The following is a 22,069-nucleotide window of genomic DNA, read 5'->3' as shown; positions in this document are numbered from 1 at the left end:
CAAGGGCAGCTGGGCACAGCGGGGCAGGCCGCCCTGCCCCTCCCCGCCACGGCAGCCGCGCTGGGCCCGCTTCTCCACGCGGGGGGAGCGGGAGGGTTCCAGCCAGGTGAGCGTCTCGGGAAGAATGCTCCCCGTGAGGAGCTGGCCAAAATATCGTCGTGTGCACCTTGGTGTTGCAAAACTCGCCGCCTGTGGATGAGGGGAACCTCGCTGTCAGGAGTGCTGGACCCGGTTCTGGGCTCCTCAGCACGAGGACAAGGAGCTACTGGAGAGGGTCCAGTGAAAGGAAACAAAGACGATGCGGGGTCTGGAATGTTACAAGGAGAGACTGCAGGGGCAAGGTCTGTTCTGGCTGCGGAAGACTGAGAGATGATCTTGTAATCCATATAAATAATCTTTAATAGGTGGCATGAGGATGGTGCCAGACTCTTTTCAGTGGTGGCCGGCAACAGGGCAAGGAGCAATGGCCATGAACTAAAGCACAAAAAGTTTAATCTTAACATGAGGAAGACCTTTTTTTTTTTTCCCCGTAGAGAATGGCAGAGCCCTGGAATAGCTGCCTAGGGAGGGAATGATGTCTCCCTCTCTGGGGACATTCCAAACTCATCTCGTCTTGTTACTGTGTCACATGCTCTGGATGACTCTGACTAGACCATCTCTAGACGTGCCTCCCAGCCCTAAGAATTCTGTGATTCTGTTCTTTTCCTGTAGCCTGGCAGGAACACATTTGTTTTAGGTGTCCAGCAGCTTCTGGTTCTTCAGCAGCTGGGGGCTGCAAGGAACAAATGGCACTTCCTGACTTGTGGGCGCTGTAATTTGTGTCCTTTCAATGCTTAACAATTTTTAGTAAAAAGAAGGCTCCTAAGAGAGCAGCACCAGGCACTGCTTGCATGAAGAATGAGACTTGTGTTCTGATGCACCAAAACAGAACATCCTTCATCCTCCTCCTGTTTATTGGCTCAAAATTCCTGTCTTTATTTCAAGCTTCACTTTTGGCTTCTGAGGCCTTGCTTTTGCACATGTTTTCACCTGAATCGTTTCATCAGGTTAAACAAGTGTAAGCTGAAAGATCTGTGCCAACATTTTGGAGCCAGTATAATTGGTCTAACGGTGCACCTGGTTCAGCCATCAGCTGCAAGAAGTTGGGGCTAAAATGGCATTTAATTTGTTAACAGGATTCAGCTGACAAGACACAATATCTTGCAGGGGCATGGGACCTCTTCAATATTAGAAAAAAATGCAAATACAAAAATCACTATCTGCTTCAAAAGTTTCTGAGCAAGGTTGTGTTTATTTACTGAACTCTGGTCCTAATATCACCTTTTTTTTGGTGAAAATAATAAGAACTGTGGAAAATGCTTTCATTTATTTTCCTTGAGGAGGGACCAACACAGGTCTCCAGCACCAGTTTTTGGGGTTTTTTTGGATATATATATATATATATACACACACATACATATATTAAACTACTTTATATGAAAAATGTCAGCCATTATAAAATTTGATTTTCAGACATACACCCTGACTTCTCAGCTTCTCTACAAAACTTGACACGAGTACATGCAGCTCATGCTTGTACTTCATTGCTGTCCTTTTCACAAAAAGAAATTAGTGTAACTGCCCTCTGAAGGTTGTCTGTAATTATTTATTTTTTCCAGAAATCCTGAATTTGTTTTGTCCAGATACACTTTGTGTCAGTCTCCACAGGTTCCTGGGGAAGATACAGTGGCACCTCTCACAGAATCTTGGCCAATAGCAGGAAAGTGTTGGGATTTGCATGACATATGCTATGCTTCTGTTTAATATTGATTTTCTGGTAAATCAGGTAATCCACACTAGATAACATGGGGAGAAATCGTGGCACAATTAAGACTGTCATAGGACACAGTATGCACTCTGCTCACTTGATTCCTGTATTGTGAATGTGCAGTTGGGAGGGATATTGTACTAGTTTAATTAAGTTTATACAAATCAAAGATACATCAATCAGTTTCAGTGTAGATTTGTTTATGGATTTTGGTGGCAGGATGGGGCTAAAAGTTTAACTAAACAGTGAGACGTTGCAGCCTGTCTGAAATGTAAGAAATCAAAGTAACCTGGTGTTTAAGCACTTGTTCTTAGAAGCTAAGCTGACCTTGAAATGATCCTCAACATACAAAAGCCTGACATCAGGAAATAAAGGCTGTACCTGTGACAGGGACAAGTTAACCTTTGATCCAACTAGTTAAAAAGAGTATAGAAATGCTGTCAATCATGACAACAGTACCCTTGAAGTTTCCCATGTCAAGTGGAATTTTAACAATACAGAATTTAGCATAGAAACCACTTTGGGAGGCTCTAATGAACAATCTACTGCTTGCTTCAAGAGCAGAATTTGAAAGAGTAAAGAACTCTCAACCTGAGGTGTTGAACAACATGACTTCTAATTTAGAAGGGCAATATGTATGGCTGGCTCCTCCTGGAGGAAGCTGACGTGGATGTGGGATGCCTCAACTGCCTGTGTGAGATGACCTTACACAGCTGAACTGATCCCATGGTAGTGTTCTGTGTCCCACCTGACACTGACAATCCTGGGGATTTGGAACTGCATAAATTCATGACAGCCGGAGAAAAGCAGGCATTTGGGATATCTCAATATTCTGGGTCTTGTGGAGGATTATAACCTTCCTTCTGTGAGTCTGAGGTAGAGCTCAGCTTTGGCTTTTAGCTCGAGACCAGCTCCAGTCCTTCTGGGGGGTGGGGGGGAAGTGTTAGCAGATTGTTGTCTGACCATAGATTACAAATTGAATAACTGGGTCCTGTCCTTCTGCTCTAGTGGGCTGGACTCCCATTTTCTGTAGTTCATCCCTTCAGCTTACTTCGGTTATGGATGAGTAACACCACTGTGGAAGAGCTGCAGCATCAGCTCTCTAGGGCTGGGGATAATACTGAAGAACCTTAAGGCTGGATAAATCCAGCTTTCCTCACTGCCTTTGCTAAAGAGAACTGTTTGTACTTACCAGTCACTTAGAAAGGAAAATTATAACAAAAAATACTGCATATATATTCAGTAAATTGAATTACTTACACTTGAGAGGAAAACCTAAGTAACAAGGCAAGCAGAAAGCTTTTTAACTGGAGAAGTGCATGAGTTTATTAGGACTAAAAGCAACTTTTTTCTTTTAATCCAGCTAAAATTATTGATATAAATAGGCCATAATAAGCTATTCTAGATACAATGTAAATGGGATTTAAAGGCAGAATGTTACAGAGACAGAAAGCTGGAGATACAAAGGTAACTAATTCTTCAAATATATTAAATGCAAGAGGCTACACGTGGCTTTCTTTGGTGTGTTGATTCTTAAACTTGATCTTGCATTGACTGAGCTGAACACTTTAACACAGAAACAGTATTTTACACTTGAAGGCATATCCTCAAATAGACAGGTTCTGCACAAATGCATGTAAACTGGACTTAAAACCAGAGAGTCCTTAAAAGAACAAAGACCCTGGTGCATATTTTGCCTTTATCTACAGTGGCTAAATATCTCGGTGTTCTCCATAAGTGTGCAAAATGGTGCATGCAATACCACATCAGCAATCAGAGTAAGAGCAGCAGTAAAGTGCCACTTCATTGCATGTGCCTAGTCTTGGTTATTTTGTACGGGGCGTGTACCAACATGAAATATAAATCCTTGTCAAAAGTCACTGATCTTCCAGGGGGAGGCAGAGTAAAAAAAAAAAAAAGTCAGTTCAGATGGCTTGGTGGGATGCTTGCTCAGAAGAGAGGTGACCTTTGTAAAGCAGATTTCTCAGCATGATACTTCTTATGTGGGGGAAATCATCACAGTGTCTTCTGAAAACTCTGCTTAATTCCAACAGATTTTGTAATGCTGTCAAGGACTCTTTGACAGCATTTGGGTACAATGAAATATTTGCCTATCTAAACCCCTGTAGACTTGCATGATCTAATACATAAATTGCCCAAAATGGAAATTACACTATGGAGATCAACGCCATGAAGGTATCCAGAGGATATTCAAACAGAATATTCTCCTCAGCTCTGTTGTGCTTTGCACTTAGCACCTTCCTTCCCAGGAACTCGAAGCTCTCCGGCTGCTAATACTAGTGAATTTAGCCTCACAACATGCAGTGAGGTAGGTAAGTTTACTCCCATTTTGCAGATGGCAAAACTGAGGCAGAACTCTGAAGTGACTTGCATAAGGTCCCGCAACTTGTCAGTGGCAAAACCCAGAATATATTTCCAGAAGTCCAGACCCCAGACCTCTGTCCGATTTAAGTCCCTCCCTACTACCACAAAGCAAGCAATACATGCAACCTTTATCCTTCCTCTTGCTGCCATAGTCCTGCTGACACAGAGGAAGTCTTTCCTGATTGAATTCCCGCTTTCTTTGGCGAAAAGTGCTGTGTATTATGCTCTTTGCAGAGGCATTTCTTCTGAGGCACAATGGAAAAGCCATGGTTTCCCCATGGCACGGAGACTGTACAGGTCCAAACAGAGTCTTATTTCTTGCAGAAGACCTGCTGCTTGGCATTCTTCACCCGTTGCTCCTCCTTCAGGTTCTTCTGCCGTACGTGTTTGCTGGAGATGTTTTCCACGTGTTCCGAGGGGAACCAGCCTCTCTCCCGGTCTGAGAGTTTTACTCCTTCTATCCACCCTGTTGTGTAGGGAAAAGCACAACGTGAGGCAAAAGTCACATGTTTTTTTCACTATTTCCCATAAAAGCCCCCTTCAAAAAGACCTTAAGGGCAAAGGAAAAGACCCCCTTTCGGCTTCCAAATAAGGTATACTACAGAAGATGAAGAATTCCTCTGCCCTCTCAAGCCTACAGTTTAAGACAGGCACTGTTCATTCTGCTCACCATCATTGCTGTACTGCATAACCATGATGATATCTGCCTTCTCCAGAGCCAGTTCATCGTTCTCCCGAGCCTTGTAAGTCTTTATGCACTGAACCTGTGGTGCATCTGAAGGGGAGGAGAGATCACATTGATATATTGGAAAGCAACAGTAAACCTGTGGGCATCAGCTCCAGAGGAGGTGGAAAATAAAGAGCTGCCCAAATAAAAAGCAGAGAAGGGGACACTGCAGGTCTTAATCTAAAATGAAGCCTTAAAACATGTAAAATAACTGCCAGCACCCAGCACTGAGGGAAAGCCCATTAGCATGTTCTTGATCTACAGAACCCCAAGTATTCTGCACTGGAATCCTTCTGGGGTGTCCCACCTCACAATGCTTGTGACTCCTGCGAGCCAGCCCACCCCCATTGCTGCAGCAGCAGAGCAGTCTCACCAGGGCATTCCAGGAGGTCCGGTTCTCCCCGCGGAGGAGCCAAAGCAGAGATCCACCTCAGCTTCTCACTGCTGGAAAACAGCACAGAATAGGTATCAGCATTCAGGGTGAGGGACAACAGTCTGGTGACTGAAATGGGGTGTAGTGGAGGGGTGTTTGCCCACACAAAGGGAAGCAGAGAAAGGAGATGGGAAAAGACAAAAATTCCCATTTTTGGAGTCTGATGGTATGACATAATGTGGTAGTATTGTATGAGCAGCTATGATGAGAGAGGAGGAAGGTGTTTCACAAGGAAATAGTTATAGCAAGAGGATGCTTTTCAAGACTTCTGCTTAGCAGCTGCATTTGGTATTTCAGCATTTGAGTAGATGAGGGACAACCATCAGGCTACTAGAAGTGTCTGGCCATGGTAACGGGATATACTAAAGGTAAACTTGAGCTCTTACTGTGTCTCTGTCCGAAACAAGAACTCCACTCTTTTTCCCTGGTTATTCTGAAGCAGAAAGAGACGGAACAGATTCTTGTTTGCCCCGTGGAGTTTCATCTCACACTTCTCCCCGCGCACGTAAGAGAAAGCAGCATGGTCAAACACAACAAAACGTCCACCCCTGCAGGTCAACCGGAGGAACAAAATAAGGTGAGAGTTTTAAGGTGATGAGGGTTATACATAGTCTGCAGGAAAGCAAAAAGCTTTTAATGAGTCTTCCTCTGCTTCAGAGATCCTAAGCAGTGCTCTTGTTAGAACTCTCAGAAGACCAAAGAAGAGAGAGAAGGGATTTAATGAAAAGGGTAGGAGTACTAAGCTCTGTCCTGTCAGAATTTTGTTTGGTAGCTTACAGCTTAAAAACAAACCCAACACAACTAACCAACAACTCTCTTGACAAACCAGTGATTTGCACATTCACCAGTCCTCATATGATGCTTTAAGGAGAAATTACTTACCGAGTACAACTAGAATAAATGGAACACTTGTTCAAGTGTTTCACATTATAGAGACTGCAAAGGCAGAATAGAAGTGTTGTGCTAGGGACCACAAGATATGTTTTTGTATTACAATTTGTAATTAAGCGCTGGGACTATCAATTTCCACATACTTGCATGATACTCACATCAGGTCGAGACAGGAGAGTGACTTGACTGCCACTTGCTGGCAGGCAGAGGGAAAGGACTCTGTCACCAAAGCACAGACCCCGAAAGAGACAGGTATTTTAGAAGGGGCAGCAAGAATTGTGTTGAAGCACTCACTCCTTGGGCCGAGACAGGAGCAGACAGTCATTGAAAAGGTGTAGGTAGATGGGCCGGGTCGTGACTTTCCATTTTGGACTCAGGTTGTTGAAGTCCAGTGCTGTCAACTCACCACACTTCACAAGTCGCCTTGACTGTGAGATGAGTGGGAATATCTGCAAGACAAAAATCAGTATTTATGCACAAGAAAAAGGGTCCCTGTGTGTTTTGGATTTGCATTTTTGCCTTTCTCTTGAGGAATTGTGCTTTCAGTTCTCCAGCTGGAGAAGTGTAAGTCATGGCAGACACCTTCATGAGAAGGCTGACATGAATGATTGGGCAAGGGAAGCACTGATGAAGAGCTGGCCTGTGGATGATGTTCTGGTTCAACAGCTCTGTGTACATCTGAGAGGAAAACAAAAAGTGGCTTTGTGAGGAAAGACAGAAAATACATTAGGCTAGAGCAAGGCCCAGCGAATGGACGAGCTCACCTTACACTCGAATTCAATCTTCTGGCTGAGGTAGATCAGCTCTTCAGTGCTCTTCATGCGCTGGACATTCTCATTGCAATCCTTGATGAGCTGCAGAGGAAAATAGATAAGCAGTGAGGTGGGAGCAGAACTGCATGGTGGGATCAGTACTACTCCCAGGACCCCTTCAGGTGTCAGTGTAAGTGACAATTTCTTAGGCATTCTCCTGCAAAAAAAGTATATATTACAATCAGAGAATACTCTGAGTTAGAAGGGACACACAAGGATCACTGAGTCCAACTCCTGGCCCTGCACAGCCACCCCAACAATCCCACCCTGTGCCTGAGAGCATTGTCCAAACGCTCCTGGAGTTCTGGCAGCTTTGGGGCTGTGACCATTCCCTGGGGAGCCTGTTCAGTGCCCCATGACCCTGTGGGGGAAGACTCTTTTCCTGATATCCAACCTAAACTTCCCCTGACACAGCTTCAGCTGTTCCCTGGGTCCTGTCCTTGGTCACACAGACCAGAGATCAGGGTCTGCCCCTCCTCCTTGTGAGGAAGCTGCAGAACTGCTGTGAGCTCTGGCCTCAGTCTGCTCTTCCCCAGCTGAACAGACCAAGTGACATCAGCCACTCCTTTTGTCTTCACCTCCAGGCCCTTCACCATCCTAGTGGCTCTCCTTTGGAAGGTCAAGGCTAGTCGCCTTTGCAGCAGAAGAGACACTGGTGACATCGGTAGAGGGTAAAAGGCCGACTCTCAGCAGGGGCCCAGTCCAAGATTTATTTGGAGCTCCCCAGGGAGCCCCACACCTCAGTGTGCGCCTTGCTCAGAGTAAAACAAAAGGAATCTCAAGGTTACATTTAAATGGGGGGAAGAAACCGAAGGTAGATACATTTGCTGACCAATAAAGACCCTCCAGGGATGCAACCTTAGGGATGGACATTTGGGATAGTGTATAAAATAATACTTGGGGGGCTGACCCCTGGCCTCAGACTAATCACTTGACAACTTGGACTGAAATTTCTAGATAGAGGGGATGGGATGCTGAGTGACTGACAGAGAGCCAGGGTAAGGATTTGAGGATGTTCTCAACACAGGGGAATGATTACACAGGTAGAGGAAGGGGGTACAAAAAGGGGTACACCATTTGGGGAGAATAAGGGGATACAAAACCAAAACTATTACAAAGTATTACAAAGTATAAAAGCACACTACAACACTTTTGTCTTCACCTCCAGGCCCTTCACCATCCTGGTGGCTCTCCTTTGGAAGGTCAAATCATCACTAGACAGAACAATCCACCTTATGAAGCTGTACAAATTTTAGATAACCAGTTGTCCCAGAAAACATTAAACCTTGCCTCTATAATAAACAGGATAAGATGAAGGGATGCAATAGAGTAAAGCTGTGGGGTTTTTTAAAGCAAGATTTTCTTGCAGGGACAAGGGTGGAAGTTGATGATTAGAGACAAAGGTAAGACTGCACAAAGGATAGGCACCTTTACCTTTTCAAGTGCATCATAGGCCTGCGTTGCTTGCACTTCCTCCTTAGACCCGGGCCGAGTTCTTTTCAGGATGTTCTGTGTGAGAAAAGATGATTTTCACAGTGCAAATAGAGAAAGGTGGACATTACCACCACTGAAGAGGACAATAAATAATAAAGCAGAAGTAGCTGATGACATGTGGAGACAAGAAAGCCAAAAAATTGAGAGTCAGAATGTCACTGTTAAGTCATACTGACCAGTGTATTCCTTTAAATCTAAATTGTATTAATTATCACGTAGTAGTTATATGGCATAGGAAGTAACCATTAGCTAAACCACAAGTGGATGTATGAACAGAATAGAACTCTCCTTTTCTCCTGTTAAAAAGAAGCTCAAATAATCAAAAAGAAGAATTTCATAGAAAGAGCTCAAAATTAATTCTTTAGGGACTGGCTGGTTCCCTGTCTGGATGGCTCTTTATTAGTCAAATTTGCAGGCAAAGCATAGACACTGACTGTTTTCCAGAGGGCAGCCAAGGAACCCTTGCTTTGTTTTCCTAGCAGGAAGCCAGAAAGTTCAATAAAATGTAAATCAGCATGTTCTGAGAAGACTCCATAAATCCTTTATTGGGGTACCATTAAAGTAGTGTCACAACAAAGCCCTAAATGATTCACAAACAACAATGCCTCACGCAGTGCCACATCCATAATTTCCTGAACACCTCCAGGGATGGGGACTGCATCCTGTCCCTGGGCAGCCCCCAGCCCAATACCTCCCAACTTGTTTTGGGAAGAAATCCCTCCTGATGTCCAGCCTGAACCCTAGTACAGCTTGAGGCCATTTCCTCTTGTCCTGTTGCTTGTTCCCTGGGAGCAGAGCCTGACCTGCCAGCTGCACCCTCCTGTCAGGAGTTGTGCAGAGCCACAAGGTCCCCTCTGAGCCTTCTTTTCTCCAGGCTGAGCCCCTTTCCCAACTCTCTCAGCTGCTTCCAGATCTTGGGTTCCCTCTGGTTGAAATGATCCCAAGGTGTGTTGAAAGTCTCTTTTCCCCAACCCAGCTGTCGAAGAACTGATAAGGAGTCCTCGGCTCACATTCTCAATGTTGTTTATTATATTTTATCTAAAACATTTTCTGTCTGGCCTGCCGAGATCTGTTCTGCAGGTCAGTCTGAGGCACACTCCCCGCCCATGGGGCTGGTGTTGTCTTTTATACTACAAACTATGTATTCGATATTTACAGTTGTGTCCCAATACCTATCACCTATGTCAGACAGTGACTTTCTAGTCTAACTCAATCCCAAAGTGCCACCATCACCAACAAAATGGAGGCTAGGAAGAAGAAGGAAGAAGGACAGGACAATACCCAAATCCCTCCATCTTGTGCCCTAGAACCCTGTAGTAAAATTCTTCAAAATTCCACCTTTCACCCTGTGACAACTACTGTTATGCTATCTAAACTTTTGTGACCTTTAATTCTTCATACAGAGGTGGTAATTTGTTCCACGGGTCAAACTCAAAGCCACAGGGGTCTTTGGCTGCATGGTCTCCGACCCCCCTGCCAGGGCTTTGAGCCATCCAGGGCATCCAGAGGCATGTCCTGGGTTCCAACATCCAGACACAGCTTGAGGGAAACTTGAGGGAAGGCAGAGAATCACCACAGTTACCTGTAGGAGGAGTTTGAGTCGAGTGATGCGCTGGAAAGGGAGGATGAGGAAGGATTTAAGTGAGAGGCGCTGGCACACTGGATCACTTTCCAGTCTCTCCAGGACTTGCTGGAACCCTGCATTTCCATTTCTGTGGGAGTGGCAAAGAAAAAAAAAAAAGACATCCAGGCATCAGAGTAAATAAATAACCTTCCTAGTATCAGATTTCAGGGAATGCTGGAGTACTCCCAACAGTCAGGTTTTGTCCCTGGGGCAAGAGGTGTCAAGAAACTACACCACTCAGCTGCTGAAGAGCAACTATGGGTTTCTAACAGCTACAGGATGGCAGTACGGCTGTTATTATCTCTCTCCTCTTTCCACAGCTCTCTGGAGTAAAAGCCAGAAGTAACATCTACATTACAACTCCCTCTATCAGCAGTGCTCCTTTCACGGGGACAGTGGTGATTTGCACTCTGGCTCTCAGTGACCAAGACTGAAAACCATTACCCAGGATGGTCATTTTTGCTCTCTTCAGTAGAGGGCAGACAGAGAACAGCTTGCAACAAGATCAGACATTACATATTATTTTCCTCTCCAAAGCTATGGGACAGAAGCCTGCAGGAGCTCTGTCCTGCTGTCACAAATGCCATTGAACTGAGGAAGGTTCTTCTGGGGGGTGTAGCAAGAGCACTGCCCAACAGCCCATTCCTGCAGTATTCCCCATTGTTTGAAAGAGTCAATATTCATGGAAGTAAGGGGGAGAAGCGTGCAGCAAATGAGAAAAACTTACAGTAACCTCTGGAAGGTTTGCTCCTGATAGGTCTGGTTTGTCACATATGGCAGATACACCCGGCGGAAGTCGGGGGCATGTTTCAGAGCCACGTCGCACACATGGAAGGTGAACATGTCCTCTTCAAATTTCTCCTCCAAGTCAAAGAGGAAACTGCAGCACATGGATGTGGTGCCAAAAAAGGAGAGGGAAATATCAGTGTCGTTTAGTCTTCTAAAACCCTGACAGCCCACAGACAAGCACAAGTCAGCTCTTTAGCTCTAGAGAGAGTGTAATGTCTGGATAATGACAATATAGGGCTTGGTATCAGCAAGGAAAAAGCAGAGGCGAAAGACCTCTGTTCTTGAGAGGTCATGCTTCTACAGGCATGGTCAGGAAACAGTTGAAAACTAAGACCTCACCAGAATAATCTTGCTGGTAGAAATGGAAAAGGTAGCAGCAAACCTTACCAGCTTAGTCATTTATGTAGTCAAGCCTTGCAGGAGGAAAAGCAGAACAGAATCCTACAACATACAGGATTCCTTGCATGTGGAGTCATGTTCACATTTCATGAATTACGCTCTATTGATTCACATTAGTTTCTGTCAAGTGATGGTTGTAACTTACTGTTTTCCCTTTATTTCCCCCCCGCTTTTCAGCAGGGCTCATGCAGCTGCCCCTTTTGTCTTGTATTTGGCAGGAACTGGTTTGGGTTGAGGTCTAGTTAGTCAAGTTTAATTGTAGTTGAAAACAGTAGCACAAGGCTACATTACCATTCTGATCCCCTGCAGCGAGCTCTGTGCACAACTGAACCATAATATCTGGGATTTAACACCAGAATTCACATTGCCCTGTCACCCAAAAAGGTGAATATTCCTTTCCAGGCAGTGTTGGTGTGTCACCACTAGGTGCTGTATCTGCCTTGAACGGTGAACACGCAGAAGAGGAGTAAGAAACATTCCTGATGGAAGCACCATGTGCCTGTTAGACCTGTAAGCAAAGGGCCACGTCTCACCTGGCACTGACATCGCGCACATCGGAGAGGCGCGAGAAGAGCCACTGGCGCTCCTGGTTGGTGAGCATCGCCTGGAGCTCTGCCGAGCGCTGGAAGTGATCCACTGCCACATTCAAACTGCGCAGGTAGGAAGCCTCAGATATTATCAGCTCAAACTTGGCCTTGGGAGAGAAAACAAGGGAGCACAGCATCAGTACACTGCACAAGCCTGTGAGGAATCTTACAGAGAAGAGATAGGGCAAAGCAGGAAAACCTCCCAGCACATCTTGCAAGGAGTGTGTAATTACAGAAGAGAGGCTTTAGAAAGGAAGGGCAAGCATGCTATTATAGGCTTTCGTTAAAAAAACAGACTTGTGGTATGACTTAAAAATAGTTACTTGCTCACATTTTACTTTTGATTTCCCCTCAACACCACTTTCACAAGTTCCCATAAAGTCTAGCATCCGTACCACACACCTTTTCTCCTTCATCACGCTTCCCATGCTGTTGTTTTCACCTTTGAGTCCTCCTATCTACTTCTCAGATCCTCTTATTTTCTTTACCCAGTTTCTCTGTACCATTGTGCTGAATCCATACATCAAACAGTCTACTCTCAGCCCTCCAGCTCACACAAGTCAATTTGCTAAACTCACACAGGTCAATTTGCTAAACTCATATTCTACCACAGAAAACAGAATTTACTGTGGTTTTATTAGCATTTCTCACAAGCTTATATATGGGAGAATGCTGCAAGTCTTCTACTTTTACACACCCTTTTGCACTGAGCATACTCAAAACTCCGTATCTTGTTCCCACTTTTCCCCATGTCTGTTTTCTTGGAGTTATTTATACAGCACAGTGTGCCCTTCAGTGCTGCTTTTCTCTAAAATTCAGCACTTCACCATTGCTCTACTTCACACCCCATGCTGCTTCCAGCGGTAGAAGTGACCTCTGCCTCAACCACCCGCATTCCCACATCACAGATTCTGCCCTCTGCTTTAACCCCTCTTCCAGAGATTCTTTCTTGACTACAAGACCACCCATTTACTCATCACATCTGTCCCTTACCTCTTGCAGCCTCTGTTCCTCACGGGACATGTTAAGCAGCATTCTGCTGCCCCGTACCATGGGGATGTCCTGCCAGAGGGATGCATTAGATGAGACTGACAGACGTTGCAAATATGAGTCCTGGGGAGACAGCACTTTCCTCCGTAGCCTCGGGGAACTTGGGAAACTTGACTCTATATCCTCTGGATAATCCACCCTCTTCTGGCTTTGGATGGCCTTGTTCAGAGCCACATCACTGTACTCCTGATACAGCAATCTTGCTGTGGAGAAAGACACATACATTTATCTTTTTTGTTGTAGCAACTCACCCTCTGCTTCAAACTGGAGAAAACACTGCCCCAGACTGGGACAGCCAAATTCAGGCAAAGCTCCCCAGCTGCCTGAGTATACTGCAGGATTCCAGCTGCTTTCCCTGCTCTCTAACACTACATCCTCACAACCACCACGTGGCAGGAGTCCCTCTCCTTTGTGCTCAATGCAAGGCGGAGAGGGGACTGCCACAGCACCCCAGGCAGGAGGCACTTACAGGAGTTGATCAGTTTGGAGTGCCGGCGCTTGAAGTTCTCTGCTGTGTCTGCAGATTTTTTCTCTCTGCCAGGGAATAAGGATTTCAAAACACAGGGTGAACGAAGGGCACAGCACCAGAGATGGCTTATCCAAATCTCAGAAACTGCTCTGTCACGACAGGGACCTCTTATTTTCCAACAAACTCAAGCTCCACAAGCTTTACTTGACACAAAGGGAAAACTTTGGCTTAATGGAAAGGCTGTCCTGAAGGCACAGAAATACCTCTGTTGCAGTAGGGTTCTCTTCAAGAGAGCACAGACTGAAACACAGGCCTATGGCATTTAATTAAAGTTTTCCACTCCTTATCATCATCTTTGGTAACTCAGAAACAATGGAGGTGTCTGTGCTGCACAGGGATTGGGGCAAATTCTAAGGGTCTTTGAGAGACTCACCGCATTATAACTGTTTCTGAGCTGACTGGTGGTTCCCTGTGTGCCTTGTGAGCTTCTTCCTCTGAAGGAACAGAAGAAACCTCTGCACAGAAGACAATTGGAAAGTAAACACATCAGTCAATTTTTAAACTTAATCTACGATCCAAATGACACACAAATACCACTTACCTATACCCCACCTAAGTGGCAGTCTTGAGTTGGAGTACAGGTGCCCTCGTGACATTTATTTCTGGGTCAGAAACATTCTAGTTTTAATAATCCTTGACATTACTTACACTTTACATCTGTTAGCCACATTTACTTTTCACACAAAGAAAAATGCTGACATTTTAGGCAGCGACAGTAACTCTAGGAGCTCCAGTTATGCAAGCAAAGACATTGCCTGTGTGCCCTGTTTGGTGCTGTCCTTACACTTTGAGCTACTAGGGCCAGGCATGAGGAGATCAGTGGAGCTGAAGTGTAAAATTGGAGAAGTCCTTTCGATCTGTGAGGGATTTAATCAAATAAGGTGTAAAGAAATTCTAAATCTGAAATAACTGGAAGCAGAAAAAGGAAGAAAGCCCAGAGACTGAGCTGCAGTTATGGTTAAGTGGAAAGACAGTACTATTGCCTTGAATATTTTAAAATTCGGAATCAAGAAATTACAGGCCAAACACATTCACAAATCTTGAGATTCAAGTTCTGCCTAACCTTTTACACCCTTCCATATCCCCCTTTTCCTCTGTGCCAAAAATACAGCATGTTTCACAGCTTCAAAAACAGACTAAAGTAAGAGCTAAAAAGAAGCAATTACTTAAAGTTCATGTAAGATATAGTAAGGAACAGACATACATCCTGATAGCAAATTCTGCTGAATGAGCTGCATTAAAGAAGATGCATGTTTTCCCCTTGTGACATCAGTGATTTGACTTCTGTGCAAGCTGGGACCTTGGGTTTGACAAATTTCCATTCTTATCTGTGCTCTCAAATCCTGCGCTCACAGGAAAATCATCTTTTTTAGAAGGCCAAGTGGGAGCCTAAAAGTGCCAGTTGCAAAATAAGGGGAGGCAGCAAATAAACAACTGATAAAGAGATATGGGCTACTGAGGGTATGTGTGTGGCTCTTCTTTACTGCCTCAGAGATCCATGAAATAAGTTTATTGTAGCAGGTATTAGTGTGGAATGGGGAGACTGAGCCCCAGAGTGCATCCCTCAAGGATGCATCACTCAAGGGAACAAGCAGGATACACAGGGCAGCAGAGAAGAAGGAGGACACAGCTGGAAAGGGAAGCTTGGGGCAGGATAGGAGAGGGCTGTAGGGCTGGAGCAAGGAATATCACCAGAAAGGCAGAAGAGCCATGCTAAGCTCTCAGCTCTCATGCTTCTCCATCACATTGTTTATTTAATTTAATCCTACATCTTGATAACTGTTCTAAGTTGGAGGGGAAAGGAGGAAGGGAAATGGAAGAGAGGACTCACGCTGCAAGATGTCTGGTGGTACTGACATCCTCTTCAGGCCCTGACGATGCCAGTCCTTGGTTTTTACTCGGCTTTTAATTGGGTTTTCTTGATTGGCTGCTGGGTCCTGCACAGCTACCCCAATAGTTTTTTTGTCTGGCCAACTTGATGATTTTTCCAAGGGTGCATGTTTGGCCTTTTCTTCCTTTGGCTGGTGTTCTCCTCCTTCCAGCCTTTGCCTGACCCTCCTCTCACCTTCTGTTTTCTCTGTGACTGCTAGTGGAGCCTGGATGTTCTTTGTGTCCCCACCGAAGCTACCTGCGGGCTGCTCCCATCGCAGCTCCTTGTCCTGGCAGGTTGTTCTGGTGGTCAGCGGCAATGGAGGGCTGAGACGGAGGAAGTGGATAGGATTGGTGAATGCAAGCATTGGAAGTGCAGAGTCTCTGCTTTTGGAGTCTGGGGATGTTATCAGGCCTTCCAATGAGGGCCAAGAAGGGTGGTCAGGTGAGGATTTTCCACTCTCTATATCCATGTGGTGATCTGCTGTTTCAGGGCTGGTGTCAGAGCAGCCAACCAACATTTCGTTTCCAAGAGCCAAAAAACTTTTGTTCAGCAAACTGACCCCTGAGTCATCAGAAGTCTCTGTATCATGGGGACCTGAGTCACCAAGATCCCACTCTCCACTCACTGGAACAAGGTCGTCTCTCTCTGCTAGACTTTCTCCATCAGAAGCAGAGGCTACAGAGTTGGCATCAATTGCAGAGGTAGCAGTCCGGAGAGGACGGCTTGCAGCAGTGTGAATGGCTCCCAGCTTACCATCATCCATCCCACATCTGAGGCGGGGCCTGGAGTGCGGTCCAGGAGCCAGCAGCTGGTCAGCTTCAGGGGCTGGAGGTGGAACAAGGTGATTTGCATGGAGTGCAGGGGCCTGAGCTTGACTGGGCCTTTGGACATGGGAAGGAGGGTGAGGAAGCTGTTTGGCATCAGGCTCAGACACCAGAGGTAGGCTTGAGTGGGACACAGGGGACAGAGGTTGTCCTTGCTGGTTCACAGCAAGGACTGTATCATCTTCGGATGGCCAAGTTAGGGTGCTCAGGACACTGGAAATTCTGGATCCAGGCTCTTTTAGGTATAAACTGCAATCAGGCTTATCAAATAAAGGCACTTGTGCTTTATGATCCACATCTGCTGCCATTTCTTTTCCATGTATAATGGCACTTTTTTGGGGAGAGATTTGGTGAATTGTCTCTGGGTGGCTCAGGGGAGTGGAAGTCCTTCCTGGTGTTTGGGATACTTCCAGAGGTCCTGCAATACTAGCCACAGACGTCCTATCCCCAGGAAAGTTTCCTTGTAGAGGAAGGGAACTTGTGTACATTACAGAGAAAGAAGATGGATCACTAAGGTCCTCATTAAAGCCTTCTTCAGAAGTAAGGAGTTCATGGGAAGTCTTGGCCTCCCTTGCACCTGTCCTTACAACAGTGGTTTCTGCTGGTGTTGGGTCCCACCCTTGTGCAGGAGCAGCTTGGTTGGGTGGCTTCCCTGCAGAGTCTGGCAGCTCGTTCAGGCTGGTACCAGGACAGTGCTCGGGGGTCACAGAGGGTATTCTGGCACCCTCCTGCTCTGGAACAGATGCTGACACCACTGAGGTGATCTCTGAGGGGGAAGCTGGAATGAAGTCCCAAAGCTCAGCTTTTCCTGTTATAGGATTAAGATCTATGGGATCAGGTGGCTCCAAGTTACTGGTACCAGAGGAAGGGTGTGCTGGAACAAGAGACTCTGGGTTCTCTGCACTGAAAGGTGCTGTCACCCCTCCACAGAGTGATGCATCACTTTTATCAAACCTCTGGACAGCTTTTCCATGACCATCACTGTGCTCATTCTCTCTGCTCAATCGTGTCTTACCATCCCAGTGAGTTTCTCCAATATCCTGACCACCGATGGAAAAGCGGCCAGAATCCTCCAGGTCTTCTGCTTGGTCAGAGACATGGCACATGTGTGGAGTTTCCCCCCCTGGGTTGCGGTTATTTGAGGACAGAGGACCAACAGCAGGTGACTGACATCCAGAACCTGCTTCTGTGACATGAGCTTTCAGCAGCACGTCCTCACCAGGATTCTGATCCACAGAGACAAGTTCCCCAGGAGGAAATACTGATCCTGTTTGCTCAGACAAGGAAGCATTCTCCAAACCACACACATCCACATTATGCCTGGAAACAGAAGGTATCTCTGACCCAAAAGCTGATGATAGAGCCTCTAGTTTCAGCTCTTCCCCCAGTCTGAGCTCTTCTCTCTGCAGTTGCTCCTGCTCATTTTGTTCCTTGCTTTTCTGATCTTTGAGCTCCAAAGGTTTGCCTTCTTCTGGCAGATTCTGCTCTTTGCACTCTTCCTCCTCCTCTTCTTGCTGAAGTTCAGACACTGCCTCCTCCCAAGCTGGCTCCTTATGCCACGCCACTTCCTCTGTCCTTTTAGAAGCACTCTTTCCTTGGAAAGCACTCTCTGCTGAAGGTCTGCCCTCAGTTTTGCTGCTATCATCTTCTAGATGAAGGCATTTGGAAGCAGATGAGGTCTCTTTTGGAACCATTCCCTGGTCTTTGACCATGCTGGTATTCCCTGTTTCACCAGGTGAGTTGTTTCCTTCTGCTTGTAGTGAACTCATTTGGCTGTCACATGTCAAGGTGGAAGACAACTGATGGAAAGAGGAAGATTCTGTATTCTTTTCCAAACCCTGGGGTGCTCTTAAGCTTTCCTGAACATCTTTGGAAGTGTAAGGTTTAGCTTTAGTGTAAGGTTCTACTGCTCCCTCTGAGGTAGGCTGCTCATCAGGTGCTGGTGCCAACTTTTTGGTGCTTTGCTCCTGCTCTGCACCAGCATCAACCTCCTGCAAAGAATCCTTGCAGATGTTATCCAGAAAGGGTTCAGCCTTATAATGTCCTTCTGAAACAGTTTTACACACCAAAAAGCACTTAGGTGTCTCTCTCTGAGAGGAAATGGCATCAGCCAAAGGGGATTTAGTTTCCTGGGCCTGAGGGTCTGAACCATGAAAAGCCAGTTCTGCCTGGCACTGAGGAAACTCAGTGCTGAGCTTCACAGCCTGCAGGATGGGGCTGCCAGGGGCTGGCTCATCCTGGAATCTACTGTGAGAGGAAGGGTCCTGGTTGGTTTCCAGGTCAACCAGTTCCAATTGCCTAAGTTTCAGCGAATAATCCAGTCCACCCTCCTCTAAAAGCATTTCTCCTTCCAGTTCTGAGAGTCCCTTTTGAGGCTCTGTATCCCCTTGGGCTTGTTCCAGTCCTGCTGGCACTTTTTGCATAGAGTTAGAGGGCCTGCCCAGCATCTCTGCTGCTTTCCCTGGAGCAGCAAGGCAGTCCTTGGGCGTGCTGAGCTCTGGTCCTTTTGCAGAGTTAGATGAGCTGGTGCTCATTTCGGCTGCTGTGTGAGTGGCATGATGCTCTCCTTCCACGGCTGAAGAATCCCAGGCTTCCCCAGTGATGCTGCTGGCTCGTGGGGGAGTGGTAGCTCCCTCACTGGTTTCTTCAGACTCCATCAGTGACACATCCTGCTGAAGAAAAATGCATTTTTCAGTTACTACTTCATAATGATACGATGGATCTAATTCACTGCTTCTACTGCAGCTGATCAAAACCAAAATCAACACTGCACATCTAGTGGGTGATAAGAGCTGGGAAAGAAATACAAAGACTGAGAATAGGCAAACACTACATGTCAGCTTGAAGTATTAGAGTAACACCAAAATAACCCCACTGGTGTCTTTTTAGTTTCACATGCAAATGCAGAAAGTGACTTTGGTCAAAGAGCAGAGGTGCTGAGTTCTCTGCAGTGGCCACAGGGCAACTTAGGGAAAGTGGTGGCCATGGCTGGTTATCTCAGATGCAAAAGGGGATACCAGAAGGCATCCAGAGAACAAGAAAATTTTCAAAAATCTCCACTGATTTTATGGGGCAAGGTGGATAAATACTCCTGGCCTGTCCTAGCTGAGTTTAAAAGTTCTCTCTGATTTTTGCCTGTTCTTTGGTGCTGATGGCTCTCTTTGCAGATCTCTGTGTAGGTCTGAAATTCATTGCAAATGATCACAGAAATTAATTAACAAAACATAGGAACATAGAAATTTGATTAACAGGTAACTAGGACATGACACAAGACACAAGATATTTGCAGGCTGTAAACCACATGGGTTGAGAGGAGTAGCTCTGGTATGTGTGGACTAATCTACAGACTAGAAAGAGAAACTACGTCATCATTTAGTCTACTCTTTTAGGGAGGGGGAAAGGAAAAAAAAAAGCCATCTCAGGATTGTTGGACAGTTTCCCAAAGGACACAGTGGAATTTCCCATCCACTACTGCATTTGAAGTTCAGACATGACAAAGCACTAAACATTTGGAGTATGTCTGTGAAAAGGACAGAAGAATCTGATTCACCACTTTTATCTCTCTGTCTTCTACCATGACCCACAATCCCTACCTGGAAAAAAACTGAGAAAGAGACAAACTGTTGTGGCTCCCTCTCTTTTCTTCTATCGTGATTTCCTTTTGCTACAGTGGCTCTGTAGTCACAAGTACCAACCTCTGATCCCACACAGAAAGTAAAAGCAGTAAGGGCACAATTACATCTGAACTAATTGTCCCAGTTAGCTCCACAGCCAGGGCACGCCTGAAAGCTGGTTTAGCTTTTGTTTTCCCTTACGTCAAGTGAAACAAAACACCTGCTCTGAAGGGAAGGAGCGCATGCTCTGGAGTTAGAACTGAGGCATTTTATACACCTTCATTACAGAATTGTATTGTCATCACAGAATGGTTCGGGTTGGAAGGTGCATTAAAGATCACCCTGATCCAACCCCCTGCCGGGAGGGGCACCTTCCATTATCCAAGGCTGCTCAAAGCTCCTGAGCAAAATGTGGCCAGAACATTTCCAGGGATGGGGCAGCTACACCTCTGGGCAACCTGTACCAGTGCCTTCCACCCTCATATTAAAGGATTTCTTCCCAGTATCAAATCTGTATCTCTCCTCTTTTGGTTTAAAACATATTCCCCTTACCTGCCCTTGTAAAAAGTAGCTCTCCCTATTTCTAGACACCCCTTTTAAGTACTGGAAGGCTGAAATGAAGTCTCCCTGGAGCCTTCTCTTCTCCAGGCTGAACAACCTCAACTCCAAAAGAAATTAGGAAAATAATTGAGTTAGCTAATTAACCCATCAGCTAACTACTTCCTGTGTATTTTTTCTCATGTAATCTTTAATTTTTGTTTGTAGTGAAAAGACAGTCTTTCTTACAAAACCAGGCCAAACCCAGGATTTTTCAGCAATTTGGATTTTCCCTCCCAAGCACTGATTAGTTGTAATAGCTGTAATTTTAACAACCAGTTTGTTTCAAAGAGGTATGTCCATTCAGGGAGTTCCCACGGAGTTTCCAGCTGCTGTCAGCTACTACTAAACTTCCTGGATACTGCTAAACTGTCTTTTCAAAGGTTCCAGATCAAATCCCTCTTGTACTACATTGCTCTCCTGGCTACCCCACATGAGTCTACTCAGCTCCAGACCTAGAAAAGTACTACTTCTCATACCTAACACAGACAGTCTTCAAAAACAGGCTCCCCAAGAGCAGAGAGACTGTTTAGGGAGACATAAGCTGCTGGCTAAGGAAGGTTTACTATTACCAAAGGTAGGATGGCTCATAAAGATCTGAACAGTAAAGTGCTCAAGCCCACACTTTGTCAGGGGAAGAACTCTTGCTCACTGTGCTGTTTCACAGATGTACACAGCCCTGAATTTCCTCTTATTAAGCTCAAAATGCTAGTTTCCACCTCCATGGCTCTGTTGCAAGGGATTTGGACAGGTGAGAGGACAAGTTTAAAGCTGCATTTGGAGCAGTTCCATGATGATACTGGGAGGCACGGTAGAGGGAGGTGCACAACACATCAACACTGGAAGCTGCCAAGTGAGATTTGTCTTATCATATTACTGCTAGGTGTTTTGCACCCCTCAGGGAGAGCAAGAGAGGAGCTTTGAGAAGGGAGGCAGGAGAAGGAGCAGGCAAACTTTCTGCAGAGACACAAGAGGAGGACTTATGCATCTTGCCAGGGAAACTGTTAACCTCCTGGTGGAAGGCTGGGAGCACCATAGTAGAAGACATATGTCTGCAATAAGGATTTCATGGAGATGGAAGGGGAAATAATAAAACAAGACTGACAGCACCCGTAGTCTTCGCATGCAGAGCAGCTATGTACAAGAGCCCAGTAATTACCAGAAGAGAGTGTCTGTGGAGCACAGTCACATTAAACTCCCAACGCAGGTCTGCTCCATCAGAGGAGGGCCCAGGAGACCCCCAGGAGCTCAGCTACCCAAAGCAAACTTGCAATTAGCATTTTCAGCAGGGCCAATAATGTGACAGAGCAGCACACAGGACCTATCTAGCCTCTGCCACTAGGCAGGATATACAAACTCTCAAAGATAATTCACTGTTTCCCCTTTTGGGGCTTACTGATCTTTCACATCTCTTACTGGATCAGATGATCAGCTGGCCATCACTCCCTCATATCCTCTGTCTGTGAAACAAAATGTTGAGATAAAGCCACTCAGGCTCTTCTCTAGAGAGGGCCTAGAAACACCAGACTTCAGCTCCCATGCACTCAGCTTTTAGGTGATTCTGGCTGCACAGAACCCCTCCAAGCTGGAACAGTGGGAGGGAGCAGCTGGCCACATGCCAGCACAAAAACAGA

General features: G+C 45.7%; 1 protein-coding gene across 4 annotated transcripts in view; it reads right to left on the bottom strand.

Annotated features, from left to right (window-relative positions):
* Nucleotides 1-535: 535 nt before the first annotated feature.
* Nucleotides 536-22,069, bottom strand: part of ARHGEF5 (Rho guanine nucleotide exchange factor 5) — a 37,196-nt gene continuing 15,662 nt past the window's right edge. For 2 of the 4 annotated variants that reach the window (XM_064420489.1, XM_064420488.1), the window contains exons 2-15: nucleotides 15,359-18,896; nucleotides 13,901-13,982; nucleotides 13,468-13,532; nucleotides 12,942-13,201; nucleotides 11,895-12,055; nucleotides 10,901-11,053; nucleotides 10,132-10,261; nucleotides 8,490-8,564; nucleotides 7,008-7,097; nucleotides 6,538-6,692; nucleotides 5,739-5,900; nucleotides 5,293-5,363; nucleotides 4,863-4,967; nucleotides 536-4,658 (exon numbers count right to left, since the gene is read on the bottom strand). In XM_064420489.1, coding sequence (XP_064276559.1) covers nucleotides 4,504-4,658; nucleotides 4,863-4,967; nucleotides 5,293-5,363; nucleotides 5,739-5,900; nucleotides 6,538-6,692; nucleotides 7,008-7,097; nucleotides 8,490-8,564; nucleotides 10,132-10,261; nucleotides 10,901-11,053; nucleotides 11,895-12,055; nucleotides 12,942-13,201; nucleotides 13,468-13,532; nucleotides 13,901-13,982; nucleotides 15,359-18,881 — 5,187 coding nt within the window. In that variant the 5' untranslated portion in view covers nucleotides 18,882-18,896 and the 3' untranslated portion in view covers nucleotides 536-4,503. The remainder of the gene's footprint in view (nucleotides 4,659-4,862; nucleotides 4,968-5,292; nucleotides 5,364-5,738; nucleotides 5,901-6,537; nucleotides 6,693-7,007; nucleotides 7,098-8,489; nucleotides 8,565-10,131; nucleotides 10,262-10,900; nucleotides 11,054-11,894; nucleotides 12,056-12,941; nucleotides 13,202-13,467; nucleotides 13,533-13,900; nucleotides 13,983-15,358; nucleotides 18,897-22,069) is intronic. The other 2 variants (XM_064420491.1, XM_064420492.1) reach the window with 1 other exon arrangement.

Source organism: Passer domesticus, chromosome 5, assembly GCF_036417665.1.
Source record: "Passer domesticus isolate bPasDom1 chromosome 5, bPasDom1.hap1, whole genome shotgun sequence".
Classification (NCBI taxonomy): Eukaryota; Metazoa; Chordata; class Aves; order Passeriformes; family Passeridae; genus Passer; species Passer domesticus.
The sequence above is the reverse complement of the archived record's forward strand: the minus strand, read 5'-3'. Positions and strand labels throughout refer to the sequence as shown.